General features: G+C 40.0%; 1 protein-coding gene across 5 annotated transcripts in view; it reads left to right on the top strand.

The window, feature by feature from the left end:
- ASB4 (ankyrin repeat and SOCS box containing 4) overlaps window positions 1-4465 on the top strand; it is a 121755-nt gene extending 117290 nt beyond the window's left edge. For all 5 annotated transcript variants that reach the window (XM_067746365.1, XM_067746367.1, XM_067746366.1 and 2 more), the window contains 2 exons: window positions 1245-1358; window positions 2264-4465. In XM_067746365.1, the coding sequence (XP_067602466.1) occupies window positions 1245-1358; window positions 2264-2452 (303 nt within the window). In that variant the 3' untranslated portion in view covers window positions 2453-4465. The remainder of the gene's footprint in view (window positions 1-1244; window positions 1359-2263) is intronic.
- The last annotated feature ends 15929 nt before the right edge of the window (window positions 4466-20394 follow it).

The raw sequence follows: 20394 nt of genomic DNA, 5'->3' as shown, positions 1-20394 counted from the left end.
GTATCATGCCAGGAGTGGAGAAGGGTTCCAGGCAGTGGGTTTGTGTGAGCAGGAGAAAGCGATAATGAAGCTGTGTTTTTGTTTTACCCTTTGAAGTACCTCTCTTTTAACACAACTGTTACATTTGCTGATGCTGCACATGTAGACAGGCCTGTAAGTGTATGCAGGCAGGCACATAACACACACACACACACACGCACGCACCTTTCTACCATTTAGGATCTACAGCTGAACTCATCTCCTCCAAGAAATCATTCCTGGTTAGCGCAATTCACTCAGCTCTCTCTCTTGGAGTTTCTATAATTCCTCTTTTTCAAACCCTATAATCTAACACTTATGTATGTGAACCAACCATACATCTCCATTGATCTTCTCTTCTTTCATTTACGTGTTTTTGCTTCTCATTCTTACAGTAAGCCTCTCACCAGAAACCAGTGTGTTTTACTTTGGGGTATGTCTCATATATTCCTCCATTGTCACTTAATAAAGGCTGCATGATTGATTAATCAGATATGTCCGGATTTCATGGTAACATCAAAGGTTGGCTAAATATCCAGTTTAGTCTAAAACCTAAAGCTAAATCTTCCTGCCTCCTGATGGAAATGCTGGCCACCTCGACTCGGCTTTCCAGTTTTATTTGGTTAGTCAATGAACTGTTGAACAGAGTGTGCTAATGAAATAACTAATCTTCATGTGATCTTTTATTGCTGATGAAGGTTAAAATACCAGTGAGGGTGATTTGGTACGTGACATTAGTCCTCTTCAAGCACTGCACTGGGAAGACAGCTTTGGTTAACTTTCATGTTACTCTATAGTTTGTTTTACCTCATAGTCACCAGTAGGCTTGAGTTCTTGGATTACTAACATTCAGCTTTTTGCTAATAAAATTTTCTGTAGAACTAGGAGAATTTCCCAGACAGCTGGAAGTGTATTTTGAGACGGGCCTCTCTCAAAATTGCTTTTACGAGCAGGGGATGCATTTCGTCAGGCCCCCACCCTCTTTGTTAGCACCTCTTTTTCACTTGCTCCTGGATGATGAAGGAAATTAGTCTTATGTTATTAATCCTCCCATCCACCATGGGGGCTGACAGTGTGTTTGAATACTCAAAGGCATGAGACTTCTCAAAAGCATTTCAGGGCTCCAAAGAGGCTTATCGGTCCATGAAGTCTTGATGTCTCTGTGCGTGGAAAAGATGAATCATATATGTGCATTGAACAGATGAAACTCTATGGTGTCTCTGCAGGTGATACAGGCTTGCCATTCTTGTCCCAAAGCAATCGAAGTTGTCGTCAATGCCTATGAACATATCAGGTGGAACGTAAAGTGGAAAAGAGCTATCCCTGATGATGACTTGGAGGTAAAGCATCAATTCACTTCCTGTGGGTTTTGCTCTAAAGTACTTCCATAGTGCAATGGAAGTGCAGGAAATTCTAATTCAAAAAATGGGTTTTGAGAATGCTTTTAAGAATTTGAGGATGCTACACAAATACAACAAGACAAAGGGTTATAAAATGCAGGTGTGAGAATAAATAAATAAATAAGTAGGTAGTGCTTAGGAGCATCTTGGGAGTTTCTCCATCTAAGGGCAAGTTGAACAGTTATATAAAGGTAACAGTTTTACTTTCTTCCCGTCAATTTAGATGAATTTAATAATAATAAGAAGAAGAATATTTGGGATTGTTCATATAGCATTTTTATCAGAAGTTTAAATTGTGTAGATTATGTCACTCACTTTAAAAAATTGCTCTATTATTTATATAGATTAATTAATATTAATAATTATATAGATTAATTAATTATATAGATTATTTCATTCACTTTTAAATAACCTGAAGTCTGTAATAGGCAGGTAACAGAGTATCAACAACTTTGTGATGAGTCATGCAGAAAGCCGTTGGCAAAGCTGAGTCCTCATGCTGCGTGTGGACTTTGCTGCCTTCGTGAACCAGCCCTTCCACCTAGCCTCATGTTCTTGGTTTTAGCTGTCACAGGCTGTCCCCAGCACGGGAGAGACGTTGGGCACAGAGTACAAAGCTCACTGGGCCTAGAGGCTAATTGCTTAGGTGCAGTCTTATTCTGCTACTTATTAGCTATCTTAGCTTTAAAAAGTTACTTAACCTGCCTTAGCTTCATTATTCATGTTTAATTTTGCCTCCCCATCAGAGACCGTGGAAAGTAGGGACTAAACACATCACTATTGATTTCTATTGACGTAAACTCTGAGGCTTTTCTGACTTTAACATGTGTTGCCTTCCTTTTCAGAGATACTGGGATTTTTACCACTCTCTCTTCACTGTGTGCAGTAACTCTCCAAGGACTCTCATGCATTTATCAAGATGTGCCATTCGAAGAACGTTGCACAGCAGATGTCACAGAGTAATTCCTTTGCTTTCCCTCCCATTGTCATTGAAAAAGTACTTGCTTTTAGAGCCAGAGGGAATCATTTATTAAGCCTTATGAGACAGGAGATCCCAATTCTAGATGTTTAAGTGGACTCGCTGAGTAGACACAGTTTGCATAAATAAAATGGTACTTGGGTTGATTATAACACTTCAGGGATTTAAAAACACTTTACAAACACTATGTCATTAATCCTAGAATATCACGGTGAGGGGAAATAAACGAGGTAAAGTTAAGGTAGTCTCAAAAACAAGAGCGTATCCAGAAGGTCCTGACATAACAATAATAATTAATATGTATAGTGCTCTTACTTGGTGCCTGCTATAATTTTATAAGATTTTTCATATGTTATCTCATTTGAAATGGGACCCAGGTTTTCTTACAACCAATTTCATCCTCTCCCTTATCAGTAATAAGTTTACATTACCGTTCAGTTGGCAAAATGCTAGGCATTAGGATGGGCCTCTTAATCTTGGTGTCCTCCACCCACTCCCACTTAGCAGAAATTACTATGGCTAGTTTTGCAAACTCCTTTCCATATACTAAGCTCCTCAACTTACTTTTAGTGGAGAAAGCACGAGCATACTCAAAACAAAGAAATCTTTGAGTCAAATTAGAAATGAAAAACAAAGATCAGTCCACTTGAAAGTCAAAATGGACATTTGAACACTCTCATTGAACCAAAGACTGGAGATGCAAAGATGAGTCCGAAGCGAGGACTCCTGCCCTCCAGGATCTCACCATTTCGCAGAGGATCCGGACATATAAGCAGGGAACTGCAGTGTCAGATGTCAGAGGCAAGAGTAGAGGTGCAGATTCATTCTTAATGCTTGCCTTTCAAAGTCGTGTTTCTGACATGAAGTGCGGTTTTCTTTGAAGCATGATGATAAAGAGTGAAGGGATTGTGTGTAGTAGAGAGATCTCCGGCTGCTATGAGTGTAAATGTAAATGTATTCACTTTAAGTTTCCAGGCACATGTACTTATTTTTATTTTAGAATGATTTCGTGCGTAGTGCTTTCCCAGACTCCCTGGGGAAAAATTGCACACTCAGTGGCTCCCATGTGTGTGTGACAAGGAAGTTTAGGAAAATGTGTGCAAGGAAACGTGCGAAGGGAAAGACTTAGGTTGATTACTTTGGTCTTTTTATGTAACAGACTGACATTTCAGAGCATTTTGGCTAGAAGATAAGGGGCACTTTGCTGGTGATGGCCAGCTGCAGAAAGCACATGGAAAGACTTTTTGAAAATGGTAAAAGTTTGAGAAACTTGGAAAGACTAGAGTGTTAATCAGGTTTGTTAGCAGTTTGCAGAAAGAGAAACGTAGATGATTAACCTCTGGACCTCATGGTTTATGAGGCCAACTTCGCTTCACTTTTTGTTCTTGCTAATCACTTTTAGATAAGCTCATTGACTCTTAGCATTGCCTTTTAGAGGTTACAGCAGAAGTAATTAAGCACAAACAAATCTATTTGCCAGTTATGAGCAGGGGTTTTTTTTTGGTGGTTGTTGTTGTTGTTTTTGTGGTGTGTGTGTGGTTCTCCATCTTGTTTAACCTTAGATGCTTGAGTTTGCAGTAGAGATGATGTCAAATATTCCACTAGCCTGACACGTAGACTCTGCTTCACATACTGGGATTTGCATATTCCTGGTGCCATGTAGGAAAAATCATAAGTGGATACAATAATCTTTCTGAAGTATCAGTTCTACTCAGATATTTTGGGAGAAATATTTTATACTAAAATAAGATCTGTATTATGGAATAGAATACTGTATTTGTATGAACCATTCATATAAAATATGATCCTTCAAAAAACAGTTTGCTTACAGCAAGTGGTGTTAGAACACATTCTAGAATGCCAGTCAGAGGTGCTGGGAGAGGATGTTCCTTGCATGGGGAAGTAACATATCTCAGTTGGCCTGCTGTGCTTAAACATTCTGTGCTAATCTAGCATGTGGTACAGGACTACTTGCTTTGAATGGTTTATTTGTGGATTTAAAGTTATTTCTCCTCATCTTTGAACTTTCATTTAGGGGACTTAAATAAAGCTCTTCTCTTTCCTTTCATCTTTGTGAGTTATTTGCCGATAAGACTTTTTCCTGGCTGACTTTTCAGCAGTTAGACTGAAGAACTCTACATGATCCATTGCTTTATTCAACATTGGGAAAGAAAAAGAGAATGAGGAAATGTGCCTGTAAATAAATAATACTTTCAAAGGAAAGTAAAGGGTAAACACAAATAAAACACAGGCTATTGCTATAGGAACAAGAGTATTTTAATAATAATAAATTGTACTGAATCATACTCTTCCATCTGTCACTATCTCTGTCCTCCTGGGTTTCTAATTTCTTTTCATTCTCACCATTCAAGCAACCATGGGCAGGAGAAACAGAGGAAATTATATCCTGATGATACCGTTGTTACTTTTTGTAAATAGTCACTTAATGACTGTAGATTACATGGGAAGAAGAATCTTTGATATGAGGGAAAGATCACCCATCCAGTTTTCTCCCTTTTCAGGAGGTAGACACACTTGAGTTCTATTTTTTAATCACCTAGTGTTACATTGTCACTTTTTCCTTCCATCGTGAACCCAGCGGCTTCTAATAAAAAACACAGCAGTAAAAAGCTGATTGTAAGGATGAGAAAAGTAACAAACCATTTGCAGTGGATCATCAATGTTGGAAAAATCAGCTGAGCCTTATGTTTTTGTTACACATCTGATTGTTTATGAAGAACTCTTGAAGTTTTGAACGGCACACTTTCAAAACTTTTTTGAAAAATCCAGTTATTCACTTATTTTCTTTGAAACACAGACACCATAGCTAATCTATGGAAGGAATTCATTGTCACTTCCTTTGGAGTATAAACAGATTCATTACAGTTAGATGTTAAGAATTTTGGCTCCGGTGCCTGTCTATTCGGGTTTATATCCTGACTCTCATCCTTATTTGACCCATTATCTAGAGAAAATGACATGCTTGCTGCATGCCTCAATTACCTCATTTTGGGAATGATAATGGTACCTACTTCATAAAACTTCTATATGATTGTTTTGAGGTGCAGGGGAGGAAAAAGTTTTACCTGACTCTTTTAGGGTCCTTGGCTGGGTCAAAGACAGATTAACAGGAGGGAAGCATACAAATTTACTTAATATAAGTTTCACATGACATGGGAGCCTTCATAAGGAAATGAAGACCCTGGAGAAACAGACTTGAGTATTTTTATGCGAGGTTTGATGATGAGTGGACAGTTGTGTAGCAATATGATAGGTTAAGGAGCATGAGGTCAGTGTGGTAAACTGGGGGAAACCGGGACCTGTTCGTTAGGATTCCTCTTGGTGTCCCTTTGTCTTAGAAGATAAGGATGCTCCTTTCCTCCAGATTTAGGGAGGGTGCCTCCCACAGGAGGGTTTTATGATTTGTTTCAGGGAAGAAGGGGAGGGGATTGTCAGAGTGATCTTCCTGCTTCTGCTGTTTTCTTAAACTCCTTCAGCTTAAATGAGACACTACGCCAAGGTGCTGTCTATGGGAACAGTGTGTCTGGAGCCCCATCAGAGGGTTAAATTGTTAGTACATTAAAGCACACAGAACAGAGCATGACATTCACTTAGCGTTTTAATATTATTATTGTCTTTGTTATTGTCATAATCGTTATTATTTAGGGAGAGCTTTCTACCAGTGAGTAATATTTTCTTAGAGTGAAGCTACAGCTAAAGGTGATGTGTGGTAGATTTCTGTTCACTTTGGGAAATACTTTTTGAGCTTCTTCTATGTGCCAGGCGCTTTGTTGGCTGCTGGGAATCAAAGGGGGAACAAGGCAAACCAGGTCCCTGACCTTCCTGGGCTTTTTTGAGGTGGAGGATGGAGATGGAAATAACATTGATGTGGAGGATTAGCAAAGAGGCAAATTGATTAATTTGTGAAACTTTGCCCTTTTGTAAGTGGGTTTATCAAGGATGCAATCACTCCTTTTACTATTTAATGAAGGCTGTGGAGTCACTTGAAAATGTATCCTGTGGATAAAGAGGGTTGATCAGCTGTTTCCATCTTCATGGAGGGGAGAGTAGGTGAAGGTTAACTTTGTAGCAGGAGGAGTATAGATTGGCAATGAGATTCCCAGCAGTGAGGGTTACTGCATATCAGAATGAATGAACAGGGAGGATTGGCGGATTTCATTTAATTATTCTTTCACTTTCAAGAATTTATTCAGTACTAATATGTGTGTGGTTCTGTGCGAAATGTGGAAGGAAGAGGGGAGTGTTGGTACCAATTCACTGCAAGATTCACTTGCAGTAGCTCAAAGTTTTTGTTCGCCTGTTTGTTTTTTACTATGTAGTAAGAATAAAAGGTATACAGTGGAAAAAACAGGAAGAACACTCTTTGACATAAGTTACAGCAAGATCCTTTTTGACCCACCTCCTAGAGAAATGGAAATAAAAACAAAAATAAACAAATGGGACCTAATGAAACGTAAAAGCTTTTGCACAGCAAAGGAAACCATAAACAAGACGAAAAGACAACCTTCAGAATGGGAGAAAATATTTGCAAACGAAGCAACTGACAAAGGATTAATCTCCAAAATTTACAAGCAGCTCATGCAGCTCAATATCAAAAACACAAACAACCCAACCCAAAAATGGGCAGAAGAGCTAAATAGACATTTCTCCAAAGAAGATATATAGATTGCCAACAAACACATGAAAGGATGCTCAACATCACTAATCATTAGAGAAATGCAAATCAAAACTACAATGAGGTATCACCTCACACCTGTCAGAATGGCCATCATCAAAACAATCTAGAAACAATAAATGCTGGAGAGGGTGTGGAGAGAAGGGAACCCTCTTGCACTGTTGGTGGGAATGTAAATTGATACAGCTACTATGGAGAACAGTATGGAGGTTCCTTAGAAAACTACAAATAGAACTACCATATGACCCAGCAATCCCACTACTGGGCATATACCCTGAGAAAACCATAATTCAAAAAGAGTCATGTACCAAAATGTTCATTGCAGCTCTATTTACAATAGCCAGGACATGGAAGCAACCTAAGTGTCCATCGACAGAGGAATGGATAAAGAAGATGTGGCACATATATACAATGGAATATTACTCAGCCATAAAAAGAAACAAAATTGAGTTATTTGTAGTGAGGTGGATGGACCTGGAGTCTGTCATACAGAGTGAAGTAAGTCAGAAAGAGAAAAACAAATACCGTATGCTAACACATATATATGGAATCTAAAAAAAAAAAATGGTTCTGAAGAACCTAGGAGCAAGACAGGAATAAAGACGTAGAGAATGGACTTGAGGACACAGGGAGAAGGAAGGGTAAGCTGGGACGAAGTGAGAGAGTGGCGTGGACATATATACACTATGAAATGTAAAATAGATAGCTAGTGGGAAGCAGCTGCATAGCACAGGGAGATCAATTTGGTGCTTTGTGACCACCTAGAGGGGTGGGTTAGGGAGGGTGGGAGGGAGACACAAGAGGGAGGGGATATGGGGATATATGTATACGTATAGCTGATTCACTTTGTTATACAGCAGAAACTAACACAACATTGTAAAGCAGTCATACTCCAATAAAGATGTTAAAAAAAAGGTATACAGTGGGTTTTTAAAATTAGATGCTATCTAACTGAGCTATTTTTCTGTCAGCCTGCCATCAAATGGTTGATTGGAAATGATTTTCAAAATTTATATTTCATTGATAAATTGCCTTCTTCCTATGTTTGGTCACACTTGTCACTGATGAGAATCAATGCATGAAATATGCAAAAACATCCTTCAAGAGGCAGTTGATTATTTTTTCTTTTCTTATTTTTTCCTTTTTCTTTCTTTCTTTTAAATTTTAGTGACACTAAGTAGATTAGGTGTGCTGAAATTTCTTCTTTAGTAATTGGTTTTCTCAGATAGAGGTATGCCTCAATGATATTGTATAACAACTATGCAAATATATGCTAATCCAGCCAAGGAAATGTAATAATGATGCTACCTTGTACTTTTTAAATTAAAGACACCAGGGGATTCGTTCTTAGTGCTTAATCAAGCACAGAAGAATTGACAAAACAGAACTATCATCGTGGGGCGTTTAAGGTGATTTTGAAGTAGAAGTTAGGTACCAGGGGTCTTCCTAAGGTCCAGGAGCCCAGACATTGCCCAGAGTCACAAGGGAAGACGTTTATTCACTGCCCCATATCAGATTTCAGGCAACCTGAACCTGTTTAATTGAGAAGAGGTAGGAACCAATGGAGATTATAATCAATTTAATTCAGGAAGAAAGACAAAAACACATAGCTGCCTTTCAAAATACAAACTCTCTCTCTCCCCTGTTCAGGGTCCTGGCAGGATGACTTTCAGGGGCTGCATGAGCCGAACTCCTTACCCCTGGCTTCTTGGTGGGTTCAGTGGGAAAACCAGCCGGAGACTGAAGAGCAGGAGGAGACAGAGATGGGGACACTTCCAGGCTCCTTCCCTGCTGAGCCTTCTCTTGATGGTGGCTGAATTCCTTCCTCAAGGCCACAGCTCCTGTTATGAGCCCTTCTCCTAAGCTACCGTTCTCCACTTTTTTCCTTCAGACCTAGGGTAGTCAAGGCTTCCTCTTGTTGCCTCTGTCCCAGGTGCTTCATCATTCCTTGCTGTCTACATTTCTATAAATATTCCTTGGTGAAATTCTCTTCAATCACCCCTATTGAGTACGCAGTTTATTTCCTATAGGGATCTTGACAAATGCACAAACACATATAAGACTGTGATAAGTCAGTGAGAGCTCAGTTGGTGGTCATAGTAAGTGCTGTCAGTGTTGAGGGAAGAGAGGGGTCACTGTGGACCAGTGGTCAGGCAGATGGACTTGAGCTGTGAACTGAAGAAGGGTGGGGTTGGGCAATAATTTGAGTAAAAGTAGCACAGCAGAAGGGGTGGAGTTTAAGGTGAGTAGCCTCAGTGAAGGGTTAACGCTGTAACATACAATGAGCATTCACTGTCACCGAGTAGACAAGTTGGACACAAGTAGAAGATGAACATTTGTTGTAGAGAGTAGAGAATAAGGTTGGCAGGACTGGGTGGGATCAAATTATGAAACATCTTGAGCCATGGGGAAGCAGCATGGAAAACCAATGGAATATTATTATTACCATAATTGTTCTTTTGCAACCCTATAACTTTTATAGTAATAATAATTATGATACAACTACATAACATTTATGATATGATTTTCAGAGCATCTTATGAGGCTTAATGCAGATAACTGCCTTTACCATTAACCTCCACTCTCCTTCCATGGCAAAATATATATATACAATTCTGAAGATTTAGGTGTGAAAAAAATCTAAACAAAAGATGAATAATCCCTTTTCTTACCATGTAAAACACTCCAATCAAATGGAATAATTTACTTGAGCAAAAAGGAATGATAGCCTTGCATTTTTTAATATCAAAAAGCTAAAGAATTTTTTTAATTGCATGAAAGAAAAAAGAGGAAACCTTTTTTCCAGGGCAAAAGAGGATGAAGGGACAGAGGCAACATTTGGAGTTCGAGCGCCATTTATAATTCTCGCCACAGCAATGTTCAAGTGATAAATTGTTTACAGAAGCATTGACATAATTACAGTCCTTCAGGAGCCCCAGAGCTCCCAGGATTGCTGAAGTCAGAGGGACAATGAAAGGCCTCTTCTTAGGATGATCCATCAGAGAAAAGCTTAGGCAGCAGCGTTGTTTCTAAGTAACTTTGGCTGGTTCTGTGATAAAGATACATACAAAGAAACTGCAAAGTTTTGCTCCTGTGCATTAGCAATACAGTGTGACACGGGGGGGGGAGGATAATATGAATTTTGGAATTCAGTAGTTGGGTTTTAATCTTGATTGTGCCACTTAATAACTGTGTGAACTTGGGCCAGTTTCTTAACCCACGTGTCAATTTCTTTATTTGGATAGTAGTGATTAACTACCTGATTTGGGAACTAAATGAAATGATGCATTTAGAGCATCTAAAGTGTCTTGTGTATAGTTGAACCTTAATAAATGCTCAGATGGTACATGCATCTTCTGGGTGGGACACATTGTGTGGAATACATCTGAGGACATATAGAGTTTCTAAGACATGCATGGCACGGACCACGGGCTTTTTATTGCATTTTAACTGCAATGATTTTTTCCTGTGGTACCAACTCTCTGAAGCAAACTGTTCCAGGCTGACTTCGTTAATGGTCCTCTGCTCTTGGCAGTTTGGCCTGAAGGAGGCAGTGTAGGAGAGTTTTCTCCCTGCCATGAATCAGAGCAGTGGAACTACCAGCAGCTCTCAATTCTAAAAATAAATTCAAAATGACTTGAAGACTTAAATACAAGACATGACACCATAAAACTTCTAGGGGAGAACATAGGCAAAATATTCTCTGACGTAAATTGTAGCAATGTGTTCTTAGGTCAGTCTCACAAAATGAAAGAAAGAAAAGCAAAAATAAACAAATGGGACCTAATCAAACTTATAAACTTTTGTACAGCAAAGGAAACCATAAACAAAACAAAAAGACAACGTACAGACTGGGAGAAAATATTTATAAATGATGCAACCAACAAGGGATTAGTTTCCAAAATATACAAACAGCTCGATATCAAAAAAAAAATCAAAAAATGGACAGAAGACCTAAATAGACATTTCTCCAAAGAAGACATACAGATGGCCAGCAGGCACATGAAAAGATGCTCAGGGTCACTAATTATTAGAGAAATGCAAATCAAAACTATGATGAGGTATCACTTCACACCAGTCAGAATGGCCATCATCAAAAAGACTACAAATAATAAATGCTGGAGCGGATGTGGAGAAAAGGGAACCTTCCTACACTGTTGGTGGGAATGTAAATTGGTGCAGCCACTATGGAGAACAGTGTGGAGTTTCCTTAAAAAACTAAAAATGGACTTAACATACTATCCAACAATCCTACTCCTGGGCATATATCCAGAGAAAACTCTATTTTGAAAAGATACATGCACAACAATGTTCAGAGCAGCACTATTTACAGTAGCCAAGATATGGAAGCAACCTAGGTGTCCGTCAACAGACAAATGGATAAAGAAGATGTGGTATACACACACACACACACACACACACATACACACACACACACACACACACACACTGGAATACTACTCAGCCATGAAAAAGAATGAAATAATGCCATTTGCAGCAACATGGATGGACCTAGAGATTACCATACTAAGTGAAGTAAATCAGACAGAAAAAGACAAATACCACATGATATCACTTATATGTGGAATCTTGAAAAATGCTACAAATGAACATATTTACAAAACAGAAATGGACTCACAGACATAGAAAACGAACTTATGGTTACTAAAGTGGAAAGGTAAGGAGGGATAAATTAGGAGTTTAGAATTAGCAGATACACACTACTATATATAAAATATATAAACAACAAGGTCCTACTGTATAGCACAGGGAACTATATTCAATATCTTGCAATAAACTATAATGTAAAAGAATCTGAAAAAGAATATATTTATATGAATAACTGAATCACTTTCCTCTATACCAGAAACTAACACAACATTATAAATCAACTGTACTTCAATTTTAAAAAAGTAAAATTTTAAAAAAATGTAGCTCTGAAGAAAACTAAACCGGAAAGCTTAAGGAAGACAAAAAGGTCTGTAGCAACTTTCATTAATCTCCTGGTTACAGTTTCAAACAAACCTACTCTGCCCTTCATAGGAGAGAGATCTGGGAATCAGGAAAAGGTCTTAGAACCACAGTTTCTATCCTGTGTTTACATAATCTGGAAGAAAAATAAAATTGCATTTAGTTTCTCTCTGTGTAGCAAGGAAACGGACAGTTTCATTAGTAATTCCATTCATTTGATTTCATTTCTTTCTGTCCTACTTCCCTTTCTCTCTTTCTCCCTTCCCTTCTTATCTCTCTTCCTCATATTTTTTATTTTCTTTTTTGTGGTACGCGGGCCTCTCACTGTTGCGGCCTCTCCCGTTGCGGAGCACAGGCTCCGGACGTGCAGGCTCAGCGGCCATGGCTCACGGGCCCAGCCGCTCCGCGGCATGTGGGATCTTCCCGGACCGGGGCACGAACCCGTGTCCCCTGCATCAACAGGCGGACTCTCAACCACTGCGCCACCAGGGAAGCCCTCTTCCTCATTTTTGAGTGTATTTTTTGCCTCTGCTTGGCCAGGATCTCAGTGTGAGCCATGCAGAGGCCATGCTAGTGTATTCCTAGGGACTGTCAACCACTGATGAGACCAGTGTCTTCTGTAACTTTGTTTTGGATGCATGAAAGTGACACATAAGTCATCCAGAAACGGACAATTTGTACTTCTTTCTCACTCTCTAATTCTTTGATTTTTTGTGCCCAGTCTGAAAGCCACAATTATGGAAGAATTTGTTTTCTTTTTAACAATAGATTACAGGTTAGAGATCAGGGTCAAGCTAGAAGCAAAAACTACCAGAGAGGTAATGAGAAAATTTCTAAAACAAGACCTGCGTAATTCTGGTCCGTCTGCCCTGGCAATGCCAGGGAGGGGGACTGATCACCCAATCTGGGTTCCTAGCATCCCACGTATTGCTGCACTATCAGACAACTCTACCAGTGAGGTCTCAAGATACTCTCTTTTGGAAAAGCACAAGAGTTGCTTCTGGAGATCATGTAGCCGAGTTGCTGGCCACACAGACTAACAAACCAAGTCATCCACACTGGATTAGAATTCCTCTCTGCCACCCACTCCCTCTGAGACAATTTCTCTCTTTGCAACTAGGGGCAGTAATTACCTCATTGTAGAGTTGATGGGAAAGTAAATAAAATGAGCATGTTTAGTACAACGCCAGGCACATGGTTAACTTTTTTTTTTTTTTTTTTTTTTGGCTGTGTTGGGTCTTCATTGCTGCGTGCAGGCTTTCTCTAGTTGCAGTGAGCGGGGGCTACTCTTTGTTGCAGTGCGCAGGCTTCTCATTGCAGTGGCTTCTCTTGTTTCGGAGCATGGGCTCTAGGCACGCGGGCTTCAGTAGTTCCAGCATGCAGGCTCAGTAGTTGTGGCTCACGGGCTCTAGAGTGCAGGCTCAGTAGTTGTTGCTCCGTGGAATGTGGGATCTTCCCGCACCAGAGCTTGAACCTGAGTCCCCAGCATTGGCAGGCGGATTCTTAACCACTGTGCCACCAGGGAAGCCCACATGGTTAACTTTTAAGAAATGGTGATTATTATTATAATCATACCCTACTTGCCTTTTCCAGCTGAATTCTATATGTTTATAAGTAACTCGCAGACCCTACACATGCTGGAAAAGTTTAGACACACACACACACACACACACACACACACACACACACATCTAGCAAACAGAAATGAATAGAACGTATGAATATATCTATTCAAGAATATGCCATCAGTATGGGTTGCAGCCCACAGGAGGAAATCTGCCCATTTCTAAACACAGGACACAACTTAATAAATCAAGATAGGCCCTCCTGCAATGTGTTGATATTTGAGTTGGTTTTCAATAGTCCTTACATTTTTTTTCTGCCTTGGGACAGGGCTGACTAACTCACTGAACATGTTCTTCCTCTATATGTATAGTTTACCTTTCTTATTTAGATATTACATGGTGCTTAAGTCTGAGCTCTCTTGAGATGGCAAAAGTGTGGCATATCACTTTTCACATCTGTGGCAGGCAATTCTAACCAATCAAGTTATTCTCTCCTGTTTAACCCAGACTCAGCCTCTGAATCCTCCTCAACATGGTGTGTAGACTGCCACTGCCAAGTGCTTAGAGTTGATAGACAAGGGGAAACTTTTTGTCATCTCTGGGTTCTATTCTCAAGGTTCTCACAGATTCATGGTCATACATTATGTAAATAAAACCTGGAAGAAGTATAAAGCAGGTGATAATTACTGCCACAGTTTTTTTTTTTTTTCATTTGTGTGTGTGTGTTTGTGTGTGTGTGTAAGTATAGAATTTATTCAACAGGTATTTGTTGAGCTGGATCCTGTACCAGGTGCTGGGGATTCAAAGGTGAATAATGGTAGTCCAAGTCCCAGACCTCATGGGGCACTTTATTTTTTTATTATTATTATTTTTTTTAACTTATTTATTTATTTATTTTTGGCTGCGTTGGGTCTTTGTCGCTGCTCGCAGGCTTTCTCTAGTTGTGGCGAGTGGGGGCTACTCTTCATTGCTGTGCACGGGCTTCTCATTATGGTAGCTTCTCTTGTTGCGGAGCATGGGGCTCTAGGCGCGCGGGCTTCAGTAGTTGTGGCGTGCAGGTTCTAGAGTGCAGGCTGAGTAGTTGTGGTGTGTGGGCTTCAGTAGTTGTGGCTCGTGGGCTCTAGAGCGCAGGCTCACTAGTTGTGGCGCACGGACTTAGTTGCTCCGCGGCATGTGTGGTCTTCCCGGACCAGGGCTTGAACCCGTGTCCCCTGCATTGGCAGGTGGTTTCTTAACCACTGTGCCGCCAGGGAAGCCCTCATGGGGCACTTTAAGAAATACTTGTGCTCACTCCCCACTGACTCTTTTGAAAACCTTAGTAAGCTAATTAGGTTAAGTGCCTCATTCATCATGCCATGTTGTATCATCAGTCTGCCTACTGTCTCCCCAACTAGGCTATAACCTTCTTAAAGGAAAGAACTGTAATCTCTTCAGTTTTTCAAAAGATTAAGGTAAAATTTACATATAGCAAAATGCACAATCTTTAAATATATAATTGGATGAATTTTTATAAACATATCTACCTGTGTAATCAATAATCAAGATAAAGAGCACATGTATTACCCCAGAATGTTCCTTTCTGCTTCTTTTCAGTAAATCCTCACCTCCCAAAAGCAACACTATGCTATTTCTAACACCAGAGGTTAGATTTATGTGCTCTTGAACTTCATAGAAATAGAATTATATAGTATATGCTCTTTGTGGTCTGGCTTCTTTCTCTCAACATAATATTTTGGAGATTCATCCATGTTTTTCCATGTATCAATAGTTTGTACCTCTTTATTAGTACAGAAGTACTTTATTGCTTAGTAATAATTCCATTGTATGAACGTACCACAATGTTTATCCATTCTCCGGTTGACAGACATTTGGGTTATTTCCAGTTTGGGGTAATGATGGATGATGGTTAATTATATGCGTCAACTTGGTTAGACTATGGTACCCAGATATTTAGTCAAACACCAATCTAGATGGTGCTATGAAGGTGTTTTTTAGAAGTGATTAACATTTAAATCAGACTTTGAGTGTACTCAAACTCATTTTACTCCATATTATGGAGGCAGATTACCCTCCATAATATGTGTGGACCTCATCCAGTCAGTTGAAGGCCTACAAGAAAAAGACCGAGGTCCTCAGAGGAAGAAGGGATCCTGCTTCCAGACTGCCTTCAGATTCAGGACTGAAACATTAACTCTTCTCTGGGTCTCCAGCCTGCCCTGCAGATTTCAGACTCGAGAGTCCCTATAGTCACATGAGCCAATTCCTTAAAATAAATCTTTCTCTCTCTGTATATATACACACAGCCTAGTGGTTCTGTGTCTCTGGGGAACCTTGACTAACTCAATAGACAAACTTACTATAAACATTCTTGCTCAAGTCTTTTTGTGGACATGTTTCCATTTCCCTTGGGTAAATATCTAGGAGTGGAATCGAAAGGTCAGTCAGTGGGCATATATTTAACTTTATAAGAAAGTGCCAAACCGTTTTCCAAAGTGATGGACATTTTTTCACTCCCATCAGCAATACGTGAGAGTTCTAGTTGCTGCACATTCTTGTCAACATTTAGTGGTGTCAGCCTTTTTAATTTTAGCTATTTCAATGGGTGTGCAGTGATATGTATTTGCAGTTTTAATTTGCATTTCTCTGAGAGCTAATCATGTTAAACAGCTTCTCACGTGCTTACTGGCTGTTTATCTTCTTTGGTGGACTGCCTGTTCAAATATTTTGCAATTTGTTCCTTTTGAATCTCAACTCCTAGCGTTTAGTAGGAGTTAACATAACTATTGAATGAATGAAGAGAAGAATGTTACATTCTCTATCATCAGTGATTATTCTGAAATGATTATTAAATCTTTGTCTAGTTATTTATAATGCTTCTAAAGTGCTTCAGTAATGCCTGACACATAGTCAGCAGCCAGCATTTGTCAGCTGCTAGTACCATCCCTATTTTATATGTGTGGAATTGGAGATCAGAAAAGTTATGTGACTTAACCAAGGTTACCTGGTTACTAACTGTCAAAATCGCTGCTCCACTCTGGGCTTCTCAAATTCTGTAATTTCACTTTTTGACTTTTTTTGTTATTAATAGCTTGAGCATTTAAATATTGGATTCACCATTGAATGTGTTACTTCATTGATTCTTTTAACTATTACTTACGGCAAATCTAATATGGCAAAGTTAATGGTGCTAATCATTTTACTTGTTTTAACTTATTTAATTCTCACTACAACCCTGTGACGAAAGTACTGCTGTGTTTATTTTAGACAGTTAAACTGCAGTACAGAGAGGTTATGCAGTTACCTAAGATCACATAGTTAATTAAGAGGTATAGGCAGGATTTGAGCTCAGTTGGTCCCATGCCAATACCTATATGATTTGTTTTGCTTCCTAACCACTATACTATACTGTTTCTTATGACAAGAATAATTTTGGACAAGTTGAATTTGAGGGGCTAATGAAACAGCAGGATGGAGAAGTCCAATAGAGTCATGACACTTAGGAGAGAGTTCCTGGTGGAGGTGGGGGTCAGGGGAAGGGGGAGAGGGGAGTGTGGTAAGACTGGATGTTCAGTAAACTGCAGTGCAAGACCATACTAGGAAAGATGTGTTAGGAGTGGTTAAAGAAAGTGCTGGCTATATTCAAAGATGAAGAAATTCCAGCAGTTGATTTCAGAAAGTTCTGTGGTGGCCCCCATTTTTTTATAGACCTACCTTGTTTACAAGAATAGGTCTATAGGGCTTCCCTGGTGGCGCAGTGGTTGAGAGTCCGCCTGCCGATGCAGGGGACACGGGTTCGTGCCCCAGTCCGGGAGGATCCCACATGCCGCAGAACGGCTAGGCCCGTGAACCATGGCCGCTGAGCCTGCACGTCCGGAGCCTGTGTTCCGCAGTGGGAGAGGCCACAGCAGTGAGAGGCCTGCGTACCCCAAAAAGAAAAAAAAAAAAAGAATAGGTCTATAATGATGATGTCTTTTGATCTGCAATAGTTTGTCCCTAAGATATTCCACAATATTTTGGCTGCTGTTTGCTGTTAAGAGTCCAAGACAAGTGGACCTGTGTTGCCTGCCCACAGGGCCCAGGAGCCCAATGCCATTCTGATAACCCCTTTTCTGTTTACTGGAAACCCCAAACACCCCCTCAGGGGTCCCTTAGGTCAGGCTGACTAATCCTTTCTTCTGCTCAGATTTCACTCACCTGAAAAGGCCATGTGAGGAGCAGGGAATGAGTCAGTCCCTTCAGGCTGGCAGTACCCAGGGATGGAGCTAATCTGCATTATTTTAGCCTCCACAGGGTGAGTAATCATGCCGAGCGGGAAGATCTAACCCTGGAAAACAGGTGCAAGTATCCAAAGGAGGCCTTTGTGACCATAATAGGACGTTAGCTGAAACTCAGTCTATATTTACTCCTTGCAACAAGAATATTTATTAGACCATGGTCTACAGGAACTTTCAGGTTCCCTAAAAATTGATCTCTGCACCGATTATTTGGGCATCTCAGAAACACCAGGACTTGCACAGCAGGTCTGAGCCCAAGTCTTCCTCCTGACAGTCCAGAGAGGCAGTAGTTGGCAAGGAGTGACTAAGCCAGGCCCTGCCTACTGGGCTGCACACACAAACATGTTTTTGAAGTGCTGTACACGCTCAGCAGGGAACACGCTGTTCTCTCTGGGAGGTTGCCAGAAACTTACGAGAGAGTCAGATCAATGCCAAGAACAGACACCAAGGCTTCTCTCCCCTCTCAGAAGGGGATCCTGTGTGGTGCTGGGTGGCCACCACCCCTCCCTGATCCTCTAGCCTTCCAAACCAAGCCTACAAACTGTTTCCCTGCACTTCTCAACACCTTGGTTAGGTTTTTTAATCTTTTTTAACGTCTTTTTTGGAGTATAATTTCTTTACAATGTTGTGTTAGTTTCTGCTGTTTTTTAAATGATTGTTAGAGACCACTACATATCTTTGGGCCACGGTAATCATGCTATTCAAAGCCAAATGCAAATACATTCCTTGTACTTTCGTTCATTTTGCATCTCATAGCCTTGGGCCCTGGACCTTAGAAGCAGTGCCCCGAGGAGAATAACCACCAACCTGTCCCATTTCACACAGGTACAGGCAGGGTTTGAGTTGCTGCCCTCCCAAGCTAGCCCTCTGCTGTAGCTTTGGCAAGGAACACAAAGGTTACTTGAAATTCAACCAGTGCTGGTAAAGTGATAAGAAAACGTTTATCTTCTCTCAGAGGTACTCTTCCCAAATCCTCAGTGTCTCCATTTGGCTCAGCTCTATAAACAAATATTTTAAACTATGTTTTCCTCTATAACTGGCAAGTGTCAATTTTTAAGTAAGTATTTTAAAGTGAGTTTTTCATATATTTCCTATATTTGTATAGGGTATAGCTTCTTGTTGGAGCACTGTTTGCATAGTTCTCTAAGTTTCTAAGATTCAGCTGCTTTTTGGTTTACAGAATGCCGATTAATCCAGATACATTTACGTGGTGTCAACTACCTGAAATGTAGGCATTCACCCAATTCATCCATCCATCCATCCATTCACTCATTCACCCACCCAATACTTTTTCAGTTTAAAGTCCCTATAAGTAACTCACCAGCCTTATAAAGATACTGAAGTTGAGAACCTACAGTAATTAAGAGATGATAAATATCACACAGATCCTTATTGCTTTTTTTTTTAACATCTTTATTGGGGTATAATTGCTTTACAATGGTGTGTTCTTATTGCGTATTAAGCAACTGAAACAGAAAAGCTCAGGGGAGAATGATCTGTGTGAAAGTTAAAGATTCTGCCATGGAGTGATTTCACCAACCATATGCAACTGCAAAATGTAGAAAGCCAAGCTCAGGCTGGGTAAGCTCATTCTGTCCTTAGGACCAGCTAATTGGTTTCACATGTATATAGATGGAACCCTCCTGGGGCTAGATTCCAATATGGGGAGAGAAATGAGATAATTTCTCTGAAAGATACATCTGAGTCAGACAGAGGAGATGTTATAACACTGGGCTGTGGTTATGATCAGTGTTGGTGTGAGGATGACACTTTATTTAGGGAGATGTTGATAGTCAAAAAGAACTGAGTTTGAATGTCATTTCTCCACTTCCTAAGCATGACCTTGGCTATTCAGTCACATTATTTATTTATTCAATAAGTATTTATTGAGCCCTAGTGCCAAGCATGGTATGAGATGATGGAAATTCTCTTCCCCTCACAGCATAACACTGATTATTTTTTGAGTTTCACTCTAAGTCATAATAATACCTATCATTCAGAATTGTGTGGAGTTCGTATACATTGCATTTGTGATAAGGTACTGAGTGGGACTTTTCTTATTGTCTCAGAACTGGCATCTTGGCTCCAAACTTGGGGAAAAATAGATGATAATTAGTGGACAAAGAGATGATTGAGATTTATTAAGAGGCAAATTCATTCTGCTGCCTCAGTTATCACTCTCTACTCACTAATCTAATCTTGAGGGAACTACTGAATTGTAATCTCCAGCTTCAGAAAGAGTTCCATGTCTTTTCCTTCCACCCTTGGAGGGTGCTCCTTCTAAAATAAACCAACGGGTTTCCCCAGGAGAATGATTTGTAGAGATTGGGGACAGGGGTGCTGGCAAGAAGTTGAGCCTGGAATCTCATTTTTCAGTTGGATACCTACTTATGCAATGAATGGATTTGCTAAACTGCACTTTGTGCCTACGTAAGCAACGGGAAAGAGAATTAGGGAAAAAACTCAGGGTAGAGAAAATGAGCAGTAGGGG

Source organism: Pseudorca crassidens, chromosome 8 (genome assembly GCF_039906515.1).
Source record: "Pseudorca crassidens isolate mPseCra1 chromosome 8, mPseCra1.hap1, whole genome shotgun sequence".
NCBI classification, from domain to species: domain Eukaryota; kingdom Metazoa; phylum Chordata; class Mammalia; order Artiodactyla; family Delphinidae; genus Pseudorca; species Pseudorca crassidens.
This window is presented reverse-complemented; position numbering and strand designations above follow the sequence as displayed.